This window comes from Nicotiana tomentosiformis, chromosome 5 (genome assembly GCF_000390325.3).
Source record: "Nicotiana tomentosiformis chromosome 5, ASM39032v3, whole genome shotgun sequence".
In the NCBI taxonomy this organism is placed as follows: domain Eukaryota; kingdom Viridiplantae; phylum Streptophyta; class Magnoliopsida; order Solanales; family Solanaceae; genus Nicotiana; species Nicotiana tomentosiformis.
This window is the reverse complement of record NC_090816.1, coordinates 1,862,275-1,878,544: the sequence shown is the minus strand read 5'-3', so window position 1 is coordinate 1,878,544 and position 16,270 is coordinate 1,862,275. Positions and strand designations below refer to the sequence as shown.

The 16,270-nt window shown below is 38.1% G+C and overlaps 1 protein-coding gene and 1 long non-coding RNA gene across 3 annotated transcripts; both read right to left on the bottom strand.

Annotated features, from left to right (window-relative positions):
* Nucleotides 1–1,705: 1,705 nt before the first annotated feature.
* LOC138891747 (uncharacterized) lies at nt 1,706–3,775 on the bottom strand. Of its 2 annotated transcripts, XR_011408070.1 has the most exons (3): nt 3,539–3,775; nt 3,139–3,205; nt 1,706–2,080 (listed from the first exon to the last, which is right to left on the bottom strand). It is a non-coding gene; the product is annotated as an uncharacterized lncRNA (long non-coding RNA). The 2 variants fall into 2 exon arrangements; XR_011408069.1 differs by having other exon boundaries at nt 1,706–3,205.
* An 11,017-nt stretch (nt 3,776–14,792) lies between these two features.
* Nucleotides 14,793–15,527, bottom strand: LOC138891719 (uncharacterized). Its single transcript, XM_070175471.1, has one exon. It carries the CDS (start codon nt 15,525–15,527, stop codon nt 14,793–14,795), a length of 735 nt encoding a protein of 244 aa, XP_070031572.1.
* Between the last annotated feature and the right edge of the window lie 743 nt (nt 15,528–16,270).

Genomic DNA, 16,270 nt, shown 5'->3' with positions numbered 1-16,270 from the left:
CTCCAGCAAATTATGAAATTTCAGCATATTATGCTGGAATCTCATATGTAAAAAATTCGATCTCCAGCATATTATGCTAGAATTTTTCCGGATTTTTACGGGTATGTTTGTTTAGATTTATCTTTACATGAAAAAGTGACTAAATTTTGATTTGTGGTTATGTTTCAATTACCAATTGTAAATCTGGTTGTTTCTGATTTTTCCCCCCCGAAGATGGCTAGATAGGATCTTTTGAAAGAACTAACCTTCAAGTCAAGTTGATGCACACTAGTAGCCACTTTTAAGCCTGCTAATTGAAAATATATTTATATTTTACAATATTTTTAAAAATTAATCAATTCACCAAAATTTCAGGACTAAATATCATCAATTTTTGTATCCTAAATTTTGAGTCGCTAATTTAGATTCAAAACTTAGCATCCTAAATTTTTGAACTGTTAATTTGAAATTTTGGACTAAGTGTTCTGAATTTTTGAACTGTTAATTTAAAATTCAGGGCATAAAATTTAAATTTTTGGATACAATATTTGAACTTTAGGACACGATGTCGTGAAGTTTGAACGTGAGCTTTAAACTTTAGGACGTCGTGTCTTGAAATTTGAGCGAATTGACTAATTTTAAAATATATTGTAAACTGTTGATATATTTTAAATAATATGCTTAAAAGTGGTTCCCCGATCATTTTCACAAAAATATTCTCCTTACAGTTTGGGGTGAAAATAGCATAGGTAATCAAAAAATAGCCAGCGTTTGCAAAATTATTAAAAAATAGCCATTATTTTAGGTGAAACATGGAAAGTTCCAGCATAATTTGTTGAATTATGGAGCTTCTGCGTATAGACTTCCAGCATATTGTGTTGGAACTCTCGCCCATTTTACTGGAATCTCATATGTAAAAAATTCGAACTCCAGCATATTATGATAGAACGTTTTTCGGATTTTTAAGGGTGTTCTTGTTTAGATTTTATCTTTACGTGAAAAAGTGACTATATTTCGATTACTTTTGAAATTGTGACTATTGTTTAATTATCAATTATAAATGTGGCTATTTCTGATTTTCCTCCCAGCTTGGGTTCCAGACTGCAAACTATATTTATTTTTTATTTTTGAAAAAATGGCCAAATATACCCCTCTACTTTAGTATTTTTTTCATATCTACCCTCTGTTACATTATCTGGCCATATTTAGACTTATCGTTAGTCAAACTTTTTAAAAATACCCTCCACCCTACGGAAAGCCATCAGATTAATAAAATAATTATTTAAAAAAATTCATTAACCCAAACCCGTTAAACCCATCATTTAAAAATATGGAACCTAGATTTCTGAGACGTCTTAACACATTTTATTCATTTAGAGAGAGACCGGGAATGGTGGCGGAAGTATGATTAGTAAGAACTTATATTTTGGTTATTACTTGTTCATGGTGGCATTAAGATGCCATGTTATCACTTTCATTTTTTTTGTGTGTGGTTATAATATGGCATCCCTTTGTTTAATATAATACACACTTGATAGTTGGTTTGTAAGTTGGTAACAACTGATATACTTTAATAATACTTGTGTTTGGTTAATACATGTAGGTAGTATACTTAGGTTGTTAAGTTACTTTCTGTCACGGTCCCAAATTTCCTCCGTATGATGTCGTGATAACATCTAGTCTCTAAAACTAGGTAAGCCTATCAATTATGCGGAATAACAGAATCTAAAGCTGAAACTCAAATCTCAACATATGAAATAAATAAAAACTGCAATTCAAAATAGTTACAACTCCCAAAACCCGGTAGAAATAAGTCACAAGTTTCTAAGAGAAATACTAAGTGTCTTTATGCAACCGAGTCTAAAGAGAATAAGGAGAACAACATAATAAGGATAGAGGGGGACTCCGAGGTCTGCAGACGCTGGCAGATATACCTTGAAGTCTTCGTGTACGGCTAGCTTACTGATATCTGGTTTGATAGTAAGTACCTGGATCTGCACAAAAAGATGTGCAGAAGCGTAGAATGAGTACACCACAGCGGTACCCATTAAGTGCCAAGCCTAACCTCGGTAGAGTAGTGACGAGGTCAGGTCAGGCCCTACTGAAAAAAATAAAAGACATGGTGAAAAGTTTAACAATATAATAATAATAATGACAAAGGGAATGAATTAAGTAAGGAGTATGTCACAATTTAACTACACAGAATAAGGGCAAATAATACCTCACGGAAGGAAAACAAGAATTTTCATATTTAAGGAAAACACAAAATAACTAAAAGTAAGTGCAGCCATAGAGAAATATCAACAAGGGCACTCCCGAGGTACCGCCTCGTAGTCCCAAATCATAAATAAATTCATAATAATTCTTTTCCTTATATCACCGCGGGAGCCTTCACATTTAATTTTAAAGAAAATATTTTTTCCGAAATAGCATCCCGCGTTTTAGCCATCATTATCACACCGCATGATTTCTAGTAGTTTCCCTACTAGCCACGCGTATCAAGTCACCCTTATCTCACCTCACACGTTTCAACACCCAAACCTTATACCACCGCATGCGTATCAATATCAAAATATATCACAATTTGCACCTCAAATGCCCAAATATTTCGACTTGCCAAAATAAATCAACAACAATAATATTTTTCACAATAAGGAGCTCGTGGCTCAATCACAATGAGTATAAAAATCCCACAAAATATTCGGGAATGAATAACTCAGCAAAAATAATATTTCATAATTTTTAGCACTTTGCCTCAATACCAAATTTTAAAATGTCAAATACTTCATAGTAATAATAATTAAATTAAGAAATTCAACTTTCAAATTAATAATAATTAAATTAAAAAATTCAACTTTCAAATATTGAGCACAAAATAAAAGAAACACAGTTTCAATTAAACAGGTAAAACAATTAGCAAGAAAAATATCAGACAAATTTAAAATATAAAAATAGATCAATGATGATGAATATAACCGAATAAAATAATTTAATTAATATGCAACAATGCTTTACACAATTTAAAGACATAATCTTTCACATTTATCCCATGTACACACTCGTCACCTCGTGTACACGGCTTTCAACACATCAACATTTTCATATCAATACCAATCCTAAGAGGAATTTTCTCTACACAAGGTTAGACAAGTCACTTACCTCGAATCGGTAATTCTTTACTTTGCTATGCCTTTGCCTCGTGAATTGGCCTCTGAAAGCCTCGTATCTAGCCACAATCAATTCGATTTAATCAATACAAATTATTGAAATTTAATTCCATATGAAAATACTAATTTTTCAACAAAATCCAAAATTTAACTCAAAAATCGCCCGTGGAGCCCACGTCTCGGAACCCGACAAAAGTTATAAAATATGAACGCACATTCTACTACAAGTCCAGCCATGCCAAAATCACTAAATTTCGACATCAATTCGACCCTAAAATTTTCAATCTAAACTTAGGGATTTTCACAATTGTTCCAACTTAATCCACCAATTAAACGTTAAAAAAAACTATAGATTCGGGTAGTTTGACCAAAATTGAGTTAAGAACACTTACCCCGATGTTTTTCTTGAAAAATCTTCCGAAAATCGCCTCACCCGAGCTCTTAAAATCCAAAAATGGGTGTTGTCTCCGTCCAGACGCCGATGCTCTGTATCGTCTCCCCTCCTAAGAATTCCAGATCTTCCCTAATTTCTAGCCCCTGTATTGTTCTGCTCTCTGTTCTTTATCTATGTGCCTCTCTAAAATGGATGAATTCTTGGGCAAAAGAAATGAGTGTGGTCCCCACTAATAAAAAAAATGTCGTGTGTTTGTGCTCTTGTCATTTATTTGAGTATGTACTACAAATAAGGACAAAAATTTAAATGGGAGAATGAGGTGATCACGTGAACTGATTGTAAGCATGTGAATTAGTTAATTTGGATATAAAGGAATCTTCAGTACTGTGGCCATCTTTGAATTGCTCTTCTTTTCATTTTGATCTTTTTTTTTTTTTTTTTGGTTATAATCCAAAATACTAATCCATAACTGAATACATGAAATAAAAGGGTGAAACAACTACATTAGCTATTATTTTGTAATTTTCAATTTTATCCAAAGTAAGATAAACTAAAAATTGCTAGACTAAATATTAATTAGATAAAATAAAACAAAATAATCATGTAATTTTTATTTTTAAGATAAAATAAAGTAAAAAGTTAAAAATAGTCAAAATAACAATATTATATCTAAATCCAACATCTAAGCACTAAAAGGTAAAACAATTTCGAGGAGGGTAAAAAATTACATGTCTACACACGTAACTACCAAATGAACTAGAGAAAACATAAATTAGGGGTTCGGGGCTAGATCTCTCAAAACGACCGGTTGGGTCGTTACACTTTCCAACTTGTTGGTGTACTTTCTTTCATTCTTGATGAATTTATTGGAATGTGGTTTGATATTAAATTGAATCTCCTCTAATTATTTTTTAATTTTTGTTCATTATAAGTTCAGTTGTTACTAAGAATTATGAGTATCCCATCCTATATCTTAGAATCTAGTTTTGGTTCTTAAGGCGTGATTTGATGATAATTACTTATTAACCAAATGCTTAAAGCAGAATGAGAAAATCATGGTGCATGAATACTCATCAACAAAGGCTCACTGTTGGAGGAGGAAATACTTCAATAACTGCTTTAAGACTTTAGAACTGGCAACCTAATAAGATGCTATAAACATATAAGTCATAGTGCAAAATAAATCATGATAAATACTAGGTACAACTCGACATGGTGGCAAAAAATAAAGCGAGAAGCTAGAAGAAACAAAGAAAATTGAAAAAGGTATAATATAATAAACATATAATAAGTGGGCGTTTGGACATAAGAATCGTAAAATTTAGGAAAAAAGTGAAAAACAAATTCAAATGAAAATGGTATTTGAATACTAGAGTTGTGTTTGGATATGAATATAATTTTGGGTTGTTTCTGAAGTTTTGTGAGTGATTTGAGTGAAAATTTTTAAAAATAACTTTTTGGAGTTTTTCAAATTTTCGAAAAATTTCAAAATCCAACTTCAAGTGAAAATTTGAAAATTTATGGCTAAACACTGATTTCGGAAAAAAGTAAAAAAATTTCGGAAAAAGTAAAATTTTTCGTATGTCCAAACGGGCTCTAAGGATATTAAAAGAATTGGGACTCAATGTATAAATGAATATATGGTTATCGATATTTTTGTGTCTTTCACTTCTTGAGTTCAACAAGTGACTACGAAGGAGATGACTAATATGCGAGTAAGAAGTGAAGTAAATAAAAGGGGTTTAACGGGATATTAATGGGTTTTAAAAAAATAGATATTTTTTTAAATTTGGTGACTTTCCGTTAGGTGGATTGATCTCGTCCAAGTCACACCTCTATTTGGGGTTGTGAAACGGACGGAGCAATAATAGTACCCAACAAGGAATCGGGGTCGAGCAACCAACCATAAACAAGCAATAAATCAAATACCCATTAAGTTCACACCCTAGGGTTGGGTCACAACCCTAGTGAAATCTAGTTACTCATGCTTAAATTAGGAGATGAAGAATAAGAAGTGATAATTAAACCTATATTAAAGATTGAAATGATAAAACTAATATTCAAAAAGCTCAAAATGTCAAAAAAATAACTAAAAGAAGCAAAGTAAACGGTTGCTGATGTCAAAAGGTACTTAAGTTAACCTAAAAAAGTGAAACTATTCTGTTTATACAGTGCTGGAATTTTCGGACAACATTGCCCTTCTCGGAGGTTCTGCGGCCGCACAATTCCATGTGTAGTCCACACTCTGCTTCAGTCTTGACAGGATTTAAATCTGCGGTCGCACAATTCTGAACTGCGGTCGCATCTCTCATATTCTGCGGTCCACACTTTTCTGGGTGCGGCCGCACAAGGTTCTTCTGCGGACCACACATTTCTGAGTGCGGCCGCACATGGTTCTATTGCGGACCACACATTTCTGAGTGCGACCGCACATGGCTCTTCTGCGAACTGCACATTTCTGAGTGCGACCGCGTAGCTGACTTCTGCAGCCGCACAATAATTGTGCGGTTCACACTTCCTTTGAGCTTGGAATGAGAACTCTCTGAACTTCTGATCTTGCTTAACTTCTGCGACCGCACATTGAATTTGGACTCTGATAAACTTTCCTTCACAATTTGCGGCCGCAGATGAAAATATGCGGTCCGCACTTTGAGCTTTTGTGCCTGATTTTGTCCTTGAGTTCAAATCACTCCTTCTTGAGTTGGATTTCATCTTAGTGTCTTATTTTCCAGTTACTCCTGCAATTAAACATATTTCATTAGTTTTAGGGAATACAATTAAATGCTTTCGTACTAAAACAAAAATAAAAATGTGCTAATAAGTAGTCAAAATCCCCACTCATCAAATCCCCCAAACTTAACTAATTGCTTGTCCTCAAGCAAATAAAGTAGTTCCCACCTCCCCAAGTTAAGATCTATTCCATCCAATTAAAAATGCATCAATCTCACCTCAATTGGGACCAACAATTACCCACACACTCATGAATTATTAACAAGGCAATGGATTGAACTTTTAAGCACAAATAGTTTTATGTGACACTTGAGCATCAAGAGTTGACTTAATTCATCAAGGAAGCTCGCTCTTTCATGTAGGTCATTGTGAATCCCAAAATCCCCCTCTTATACTCTCAGTTTGTACCTCACTTAAGAATGTAGCACTCAATTCAAAGTTTTGTGAAAGGTTCGCTCATCTCTCTGAAAAGAATGTCGCAAGTACGGCTTTAAGTACCCTATGATTGCCCCTCATGTAAATTACCACTAATGTAAGCTCACTCGGCTTGAAATCACGTAGGACTTTTTGGGAATGTAATGAAGGCTTTTGGACTAAGGTTTGATATACTAGGATAGAATGAGTTCATCTTTCCTTAAACACTCCATTTTCTCTTATCGGCTCATGCTTTTCCCACTCTTTGAGGAATTTTCTTTTTCCTTAGGGGAACTAGAGAGACTTACCATCACTATTTCTTGGTCATGATATTCATGCTTTTCTTCTTTGTTTTCTCCATGCTTTGCATCATTACCATTCTTTGAAATCCCTTCAATTTTTCAACTTATTCACTTTCTTTTTGCATTTTTCTTTTTGTTTTTCTTTCTTTTTCTCGCCTTACCCTTTCTTCATTTCTATTCTCATTTTTGTGCCTTGGTACCTTTTTCAAACTCCTCGTCTCTCCCCCATACTTATGTTTTAGCCAATTGTTTCTCAAGAGTGTTAAGGAAAGCTCGGGTGCCAAGAGATGGTCACTACAAAACGGGTAAAGGCTTATAATATAGTTATCAAATGAGAAAGGTTTTAGGCTCAAATGGGTTGACCAGGGATAACAACTTTGGTGGGTCATGGGAAATTTCAAGCGGGTCAAGGAGAGCCTACAATCATTTCTCAAGCCAAGCAAAACTTAAAATTTCGCCTAGAAACACATTCGGGGCAATTCTAGACTATTTGCACGGGTACTTGGACTTGCAACAAAATCATCTCACCTCTCATGTAACTGGAATGTTAAAAAGGATAGAGTCGAGGGCCCACAATAACCATATTCAAGATTGAAAATCACTATGGCTCGACTAAACCACTCGATGATTGCCTAAGTCAACGCAAGAGTCATAAGGTCTCTAATTAGAGCTATTTATTTCCCGAAAAACTTGTTTTTAACCATAAGTACGTAGTTAAGTGTGTCAGTACCAGGTGAAGCATGTGTGACTCTTTTATTCATTAATACTATTACTACTACTATTCTTACCTAAACATCAAAAACGGACTCAAACCATTAAGAAGATTGTCATGCCATCCATCGTTGGGAAGAATCACCCGATTTACACACAAATTACATTTGGAAAGAACCGTGACATTAAGAAAACCAAATGCTTATTGACTACTAAAAACATAAAACGAAGCTACAAAATTAAACATAGACTAATAATAAAACAAATTAAAGAAGCTACAAAGAAAGCTACTAAAGACAAATGAATGTACATAATGAGAGGGGGAAAGATATAATATACATCAATAGATAAAGAGGGAATAATATATACATAAATAAAAGGAAAGAGGAAAATGTTATCGGTTATTACAAACCAAATGTAAAATATCCAAATATCAAATAAACTCCACCCCCATGAATAAAAATAAGCATTGTCCTCAATGCTTAACAAAATAAGAATAAGGAAGGGTAAGAGTAAAGAGGACTCCCTATGTGGCCTTGGACATCTCTATGTCCATAGAAGCGTTACCGCCCTCGGTCTCCTCTAACTGGATCTCATCATCCCCCGCTCTGGGAATAACTGGGTTGGTGAACATCTGGCGCACTGTATCAGCAGTGTCGGCAGCCATGTATGGCTCCTCAGACTGGCCAGCTAGTGTTGTTGGGTCTGTCCCCATCAGCATATCAAATGGAAGGTCACCAGCTGCTGCTATCTTAGTCACCTCTATCATCAGTCTGTCAACTAATTTCTTGGACGCCTGAGATTTCTTCATTTTCTTTACCTGCTTCCCAAGCTCCTCAATAATTGTGCCATGTACTACCAGGGTGTTCATGATGGTGGTCTGGTTCTCCAAGATCTTCTTCAATGTGTCCTCCACTGTCGAAGGAATTTGGGGTGCCGAGATGGATGACTGTGCTGCAACAACACTAGATATGTCAGTCAGCCTTGTAGTGGTTGTCTGCATCTAGTTGTTGAGGCTCGCCAGTGTTTGGGAGACTCGCTACGTAGATAGTGGATGAGCGGCCATGTGCACCGGCTTCAAAATCGATGTGGAAGGCACTGGTGCTGAAGGACCTGAAAAAAAAGGTTGAGGCATAGCCGCTGCACTATTAGAAGGATCTGCTGAAGTAGATGGCATGTCAACTGTCCTAGAAGCTACCCCGACAGGCTCATCATACTGGCCTGCAGTAGTAGAGGGCTGACCCTTCTTCTTTGGGTTTGCACCATCTAGCAACGAATACAACAAGAAAGGCTTCTTCGCCTTCACCTTAGTGTCAAAATCCCTTGGTTCCACCCCTGCATCTGTGAGGTACTCAGTGATAGTGTTGGGATACGAGTAGGAGGTGTCACCTTTCCTGGGAACCAAGGACATGTTGACCGACATCATGACACCCACATTGATTGGGTACCCGACCATGATCGAGGCGACTAGCACTACTCGCGAGATTGGTAGATTTGTTTCATTCCGACATGGGTCTATTCTGCTACACACAAATGTCTGCCATCCCTTTGCCTCAAAATTTAGGGTGTTTCGCTGAATTGGAATCCCTGATGTGATCCATGGTGGTGGTGGTCCCGGAGCTGCCAGAAGCTCAACTAGCCATGGGCGAGCTGCATCGCCCATAGACAGATTTTCCAAGTATTGCACTGGCTCCATATCCTCCAACCTTAGGTATGTGTTTAGGGTGGTTTGGTCAAACCTCACTTTCAAGTTCCTCACTTTCGTCACTTTGGTCTCCTTCTTTATGTGTACCACATTGGCATAAAATTCCTGGACCAAGTGCTCTTTGGCATCCACTAAACTTTGAGTGAACCATTTCCACCCTTTTCTTTCCCGAAATTGTCTTAACACATTTGGGTTGTATATATCCAGATATTTCAACACAAACTGTAGCTCAAGAGTGAGCGATCTCTGCGGCCACCACTCTCAGAACCTATTGAATACAGTCATGCTCACAAACCTATCTTCCCAAACTTCCTTATTCTTTGACCTATCCAGGCCTGCAACTCTGGTATCATCCCCCGGCCATTATTTGGATCTAATCCACCTCCACTGTAGTAGCTGGTGTGTCGTGAGCATGTGTTGCTGAAGGCTCCGAAGTCTAATTATTCCCTTCTGACCCCTTAGAAGTACTCTCAGAAGAGGTAGGCTTATTTCTCAGTCGGTATCTGTCCTGGGGCAGTTGTGGCTGTGATTGCACAACAGTATGCCTTTGCACTAAGTCGCCTTCCGATGCTTCCCTCGACATGGCATATGAACTTGATTCGGAGGGCTCCGGCTGTCTACCTCGGACTGTTGTTGCCTTCTTACTGATCACCTTTTAAAGGGTGAGGGGTAAGGTGCTTTTGTCTCTGCCTCTGGAAGGTTCACCCCTCCCCTTTAATGCATCACCATGACCACGTGATCTAACCATATTCTGCAAAAAATAGCAGTAAGAGTCAGTTCTAGTTAAGTGCAGGTAAGTAGAAAATTTGCAGAACAAAACATGTTGTAGGTTAGGGAAGTGCAGAGCGCACATTTTTGAGTGCGGACGCAGATGGTGTTGTGCGGACCACACAATTTAAAAGTGCGACTGCAGTGATGATTCTGCGGTCCGCACAATTTTAAGTGCGGTCCGCACAAATTTTGGGTGCGGCCGCACATTGAAACTTCAAAAATGACAACTCTCTGAAGACAAGGAATTGCTTGATTTGCAGTCGCACACACTTTTCTGTGGCCGCGGTTGAATTTCTGCGGACCGCACAATCATTATACATCAAATTCCCTATCCTACTGATCTGCGGACAGTACAATTCCTTGTGCGGCCGCACAATTCAAAAGTTTATCTAGCAGATTTTAGGGTTCTACTCTTTCGCACAATTTAGACATGGTAGTAGCAATTAAACTATATCAACCAAATACCCATCCCCCATATAGCAACTAGGAGTTTACCCAACACAAATTACAATCCACATGGTTATGAATTTGACAATTGGAAATAACTAAACAAATTATCAACTATATTAAGAAAATTGAAAAATTCTAAGGATGATTTGAACATACCAGTGATGAAGTGGTGTTAAGGAGTGATCAAAGATGATGATTTAGGAGGCGAATGAGTGCTTCAGTTGAGTGCAATATTTGTGCCTTTGTTTTAATTCTCCGAGAGTTTAGAGTTGTAACAGTAAAGTGATGGCTACTATTTATACTTAATGGGTTGGCCAAAAGTTCAAGAGACGAGTGCGGCCGCAGAATTCCTTTTGTGGTCCACACTCTTTTACCTGATGGGCATTTACCCTTTGTTGATTTGTGGTTCGCAGAATTCCTTATGCATCCGCAGATTCTGGTGCAGACCGTAGGTTTCCTTGTGCGTACGCACAATGGCCATTTCTCTGACAAACAAACTTCAAGAGTGTGCAATTTTCCATCTCAAGTTTTGCGGTCGCAAATCCCTTTTTGCTATAGCATTCAAAATTGTGTGGTCCGCACTTTTTCCATGCTTAATCAATTTTTCTGAGCACAGTCCCCGTAAAGTACAATCATTCCTGCAACACACTTCAAAACCAGTTAGCACAAAAGAAAACCTATCTTAATAAGAAGAAAAAGAACAAGAAAAAGAAACATGGGTTGCCCCCAAGAAGCGCCTTATTTAACGTCGCGACACGACGCAGATTACATCACTTCAAATGAATCACTGCCACCGCGCGGCCATCATCAGCTTGTCCCAAATAATGCTTCACTCAGTGACCATTGACTCGAATACCTCATCACTTTTGTTCTTCAAGTCCAATGCACCAAAAGGTGTCACGCCCACAATTTCAAAGGGACCACTCCATTTGGATTTCAACTTTACGGGAAACATCTTCAATCGTGAGTTGAACAACAAAACAAAATCACCCACCTTGAATTCCGTATTTCGGATGTATTTGTCATGAAGGTACTTCATTCTTTATTTGTACAAGGACGAACTTGCATATGCATGGTACCGGAATTTATCTAATTCATTCAAATGTGCAACCCACAAGGCAGAAGCTACATCCCAATCAAGATTTAACTTCTTTAAAGCCCACATGGCCTTGTGCTCAAGTTCCACCGGAAGATGACAAGGTTTGCCAAACACCAACCGGTATGGAGACTTCTCGATAGTAGTTTTGAAAGCAGTCTGATAAGCCCATAGTGCATCATCAAGCTTCTTTTACCAATCCGTCTGATTAACATTCACGGTTTTGTACAAAATACTCTTTATCTCCCGATTGGAGACTTCCACTTGACCACTTGCTTGAGGGTGATAGGGAGTCGTAACTTTATGAGTGAAACCTTACTTGCTAAGCAAGGTGTCAAAAGCTTTATTACAAAAATGCGACCCCCTATCGCTTATGATATCCCGTGGAGTACCAAACCTTGTGAAAATGTTCTTCTTCAAAAATGCCACCGCACTTCTTGCTTCATCGTTGGGTAGAGCAACGGCCTCAACCCATTTTGACACATAATCAATAGCTACCAAGATGTAGGTGTTTCCACAAGAACTCACAAAGGGACCCATGAAGTCAATACCCAACACATCGAAAATATCAATCTCCAAAATTGTGGTGAGGGGCATTTTATTTTTCTTTGATATTCCACCGGCCCTTTGACATTCATCACAAAGCTTGACGAGATCACTTGCATCCTTGGAAAGAGTGGGCCAATAGAAACTGCAACTTAACACTTTGGCCGCCGTTCGTGCTCCACCATGGTGACCACTATATGGCGAAGAATGACAAGCCCCAAGAATTTCACATTGTTCCTCCTCCGGTACACATCTTCTATTCACTTCATTCGTACAAATACGGAAAATGTACGGTTCATCCCAATAATAGTCTTGACAATCCCGTTTGAGCTTCTTCTTTTGGTTTGAAGAGAACTCATCCGGGATAATACCACTCACAAGAAAATTTGATAGATCCGCGAACCATGGTACCTCTTTCATTGAAATGGCTAAGAGTTTCTCATCGGGGAAGGAGTTATTGATTTCAAGACCATCATGCGGCCTCCCCTCCTCCTCCAAACGAGACAAGTGGTCAGCCACTTGGTTTTTACTTCCTTTTCGGTCTTGGATGTCTATGTTAAGATCTTGCAACAAAAGCACCCATCTTATCAACTGGGATTTGGAATATTTCTTGCTCATAAGGTAATGAAATGCCGCATGATCCGTGTGGACAATCACTTTTGCACCCATCAAGTACAGACGTAACTTCTCAATAGCAAACACAATAGCAAGGAGCTCTTTTTCGGTCATAGTGTAATTGACTTGGATATCATTCATTGTCTTACTAGCATAGTAGACCGGATGAAAGATCTTGTTGATACGTTGTCCCAAAACTGCTCCAACTGCCACATCACTAGCATCACACATGAGCTCAAAAGGAATGCTCCAATTCGGGGCAGTGATAATGGGAGTAGTTGTCAACTTGAACTTGAGCAATTCGAATGCTCTCATGTAATCATCATTGAAGTGAAATCTAGCATCTTTCTCCAAACGCTTGCACAAGGGGTTCACCACCTTGGAAAAATCCTTTATGAAACACCGGTAGAACCCCGCATTACCCAAGAAACTTCTCACGCCCTTCACGGATGTTGGAGGTAGAAGTTTAGAAATCACCTCTATTTTTGCCTTGTCGACCTCTATTCCATTCTTTGAAATTTTGTGGCCAAGGACAATACCCTCCTCGACCATGAAATGACATTTCTCCCAATTCAACACCAAGTTCGTTTCTTCACGCCTTGCCAAAACCTTATCCAAAATTTCCAAGCAATCATCAAAGGAATCCCCGACTACCAAAAAGTAATCCATGAAGACTTCAAGGTAGTCCTCTACCATATCCATAAAGATATCATACACCGTTGAAAAGTTGTCGGTGTATTGCATAAGCCAAATGACATCCGCTTGAAAGAGAAAGTGCCATAGGGACAAGTGAACGTTATTTTCTCTTGATCTTCCGGGCAATAAGGATTTGATTGTAGCCTGAATATCCATCTAGATAGCAATAGAATACCCGGCCAGCCAACCTATCAAGCATTTGGTCAAGAAAGGGTAGTGGGAAATGGTCTTTCCTTGTGACTTTGTTTAGCTTCCGATAGTCCATACACACTCTCCACCTGGTCACCATTCTTTTTGGAATTAACTCGTTCTTATCATTGGTGACCACAGTTATGCCCCCTTTATTCGGAATGCATTGCACTGGAGAAGTCCATGAACTGTCAGAAATGGGGTAGACAACCCCGGCATCCAGCCACTTTATGATCTCCTTTTTGACCACCTCTTGCATTGCTTCATTGTGTCTCCTTTGATGCTCAATGGAGGGTTTGGAATCTTCCTCCAAATTAATCTCGTGCATGCAAAATGGGGGGCTTATTCCCCGAATATCCGCCAAAGTCCACCCAATAGCTTTCTTCCTCTTATGTAGCACCGCCAATGTAGAGTCAACTTGCACATTAGTCAAACAAGAATAAAGAATAACTGGTAAAGTAGAACAAGGGCCATTCATACCTGAGATGTGGAGGCAATTGCTTCAACTCCAAGAGATGAGGCTCTTCAATTGAAGGCTTTGTAGGAGGAGTTTTCCTATTTTCGAGATCCAAGGAAAGTTTTCGAGGTACATAATTGTATGACCCCATCCCTTGCAAAGAATTTACACATTCCATGAAGCCATATATTTCCTCATCATCAAAATTTAGCAAAACGGCCTCCAACATGTCACCCACATTAATCGTGGCACTTGTATCATCAATAATCACACCGGTCACTAAGTCTACGAACGAACACACTTCATTGCTACTCGGTTGCCTCATAGATTTGCATACGTGGAATACTGCCTTTTCATCACCTACCTAAAAAATGAGTTCATTGGCTTTTATATTAACAAGAGCCTTTCCCGTAGCAAGAAAATGTCTACCAAGAATAATCGGCACCTCATAGTCAACTTCACAATCAAGAATCACAAAATCCGTCGGGAGAATGAACTTGTCAATCCGAACCAATACATTTTCAATCACCCCCAACAATCTCTTCATTGTACGATCAACCATTTATAATCTCATAGATGTGGGTCTTGGTTGCCCAATTCCAATGTTTTAAAAACCGAAAAGGGCATCAAGTTGATACTCGCCCCAAGGTCACAAAGAGATTTTGCAAATTCGGCACTTCCAATGGTACAAGGAATTGTGAAAGCACCGGGATCTACCAAGTTTGGAGCCATCGAATGCACAATTGCACTCACTTGGTGAGTGACTTTGATAGTTTCAAAATTCATCGATCTCTTATTTGTCACCAAGTCTTTCATAAACTTAGCATATCCGGGAATTTGCTCCAAAGCTTCAACTAATGGCACATTCATAGAGAGACTCTTCATCATATCAATGAACTTCTTGAATTGATTCTCGCCATTTTTCTTGGCAAGCCTTTGAGGATAGGGAGGAGGTGCCTTAGGCAATGGTGTCTTAGCTTTTTGCACTACCATTTCCGGTATGTCAATCACATGATCCCTAGACGGGTTCACATCTTCTTGAGTCTCTTCCACCGTGTCATCAATATCAATTCGCACTTTATTATTTGTTTGCACCACATTGTTCGGGATATACTCTTCTTCTACCACTTGCTTATCATCCACAAGTTGTCTTTGGCTTGAAGTAGGTACATTCCCACCATTTCTACTTCTTGTAGTAACGGCCATGGCAAGCCCCATAGTGTTCCCACCCTTCGGGTTCACTACTGTATCACTTGGTAGTGTCCCTTTAGGATGAGAATTTAAAGCTTGAGAGATTTGACCCATTTGCACTTCTAAGTTACAGATTGATGTGTTGTGTGAAGCAAGTTGGGTATCGGAATCTGTTACACCCTATATTTTCGTACGTGAAAGTACGCCATAAATAAATTGATGGAAGCTCAAAAATGAGATGTTACATCCCTCATTTTTGTATATTAAAGTTTCATCATAAGTTAATCGACGTAAGTTCGGGAATGAGATTATTTTGAGATTATAAGCATTATGCTATTTCAAACGAGTGATGAGTAAATTCGTGAAGGTGAGAGGGTAAGCAAATCGAAGAAAATAAATTTCGTCGAAGTTTGACATTTTGGGATAAAATATGGCTCGAGCTAAAATACCCGGTATTTATGGACTAATACCATACAAGGTACCCCGTGACCATGACAGTAAGGTGTATAAGGTGTGTTAAAAGGGAGTAGTATTCTAAGTAATTTGAGATAATTTTTAACTATGAGGGTAATTGGTTAATTATTAGTTTAATGGGAGATTAACCATGTAATTAAGGATTTATGGATAATTAATAAGTGGGGACAAAGGCCCCCACGTGGCAGCCCATGAAATGATTAATAAAGTCACCAAGTGACTCATATGATATGAAGAAAGGTGGCACATATTTGAGGGATTTCCAAAAGTATCGTTTCCCTACTTTTAAAGAAGAATTTCATTTCAGAATCTTGTGTCATACTTTTGGTTGGCAATACTATGTTATTGAAGATATTTTTTCCTAGATATTCCTCTCAATTGAG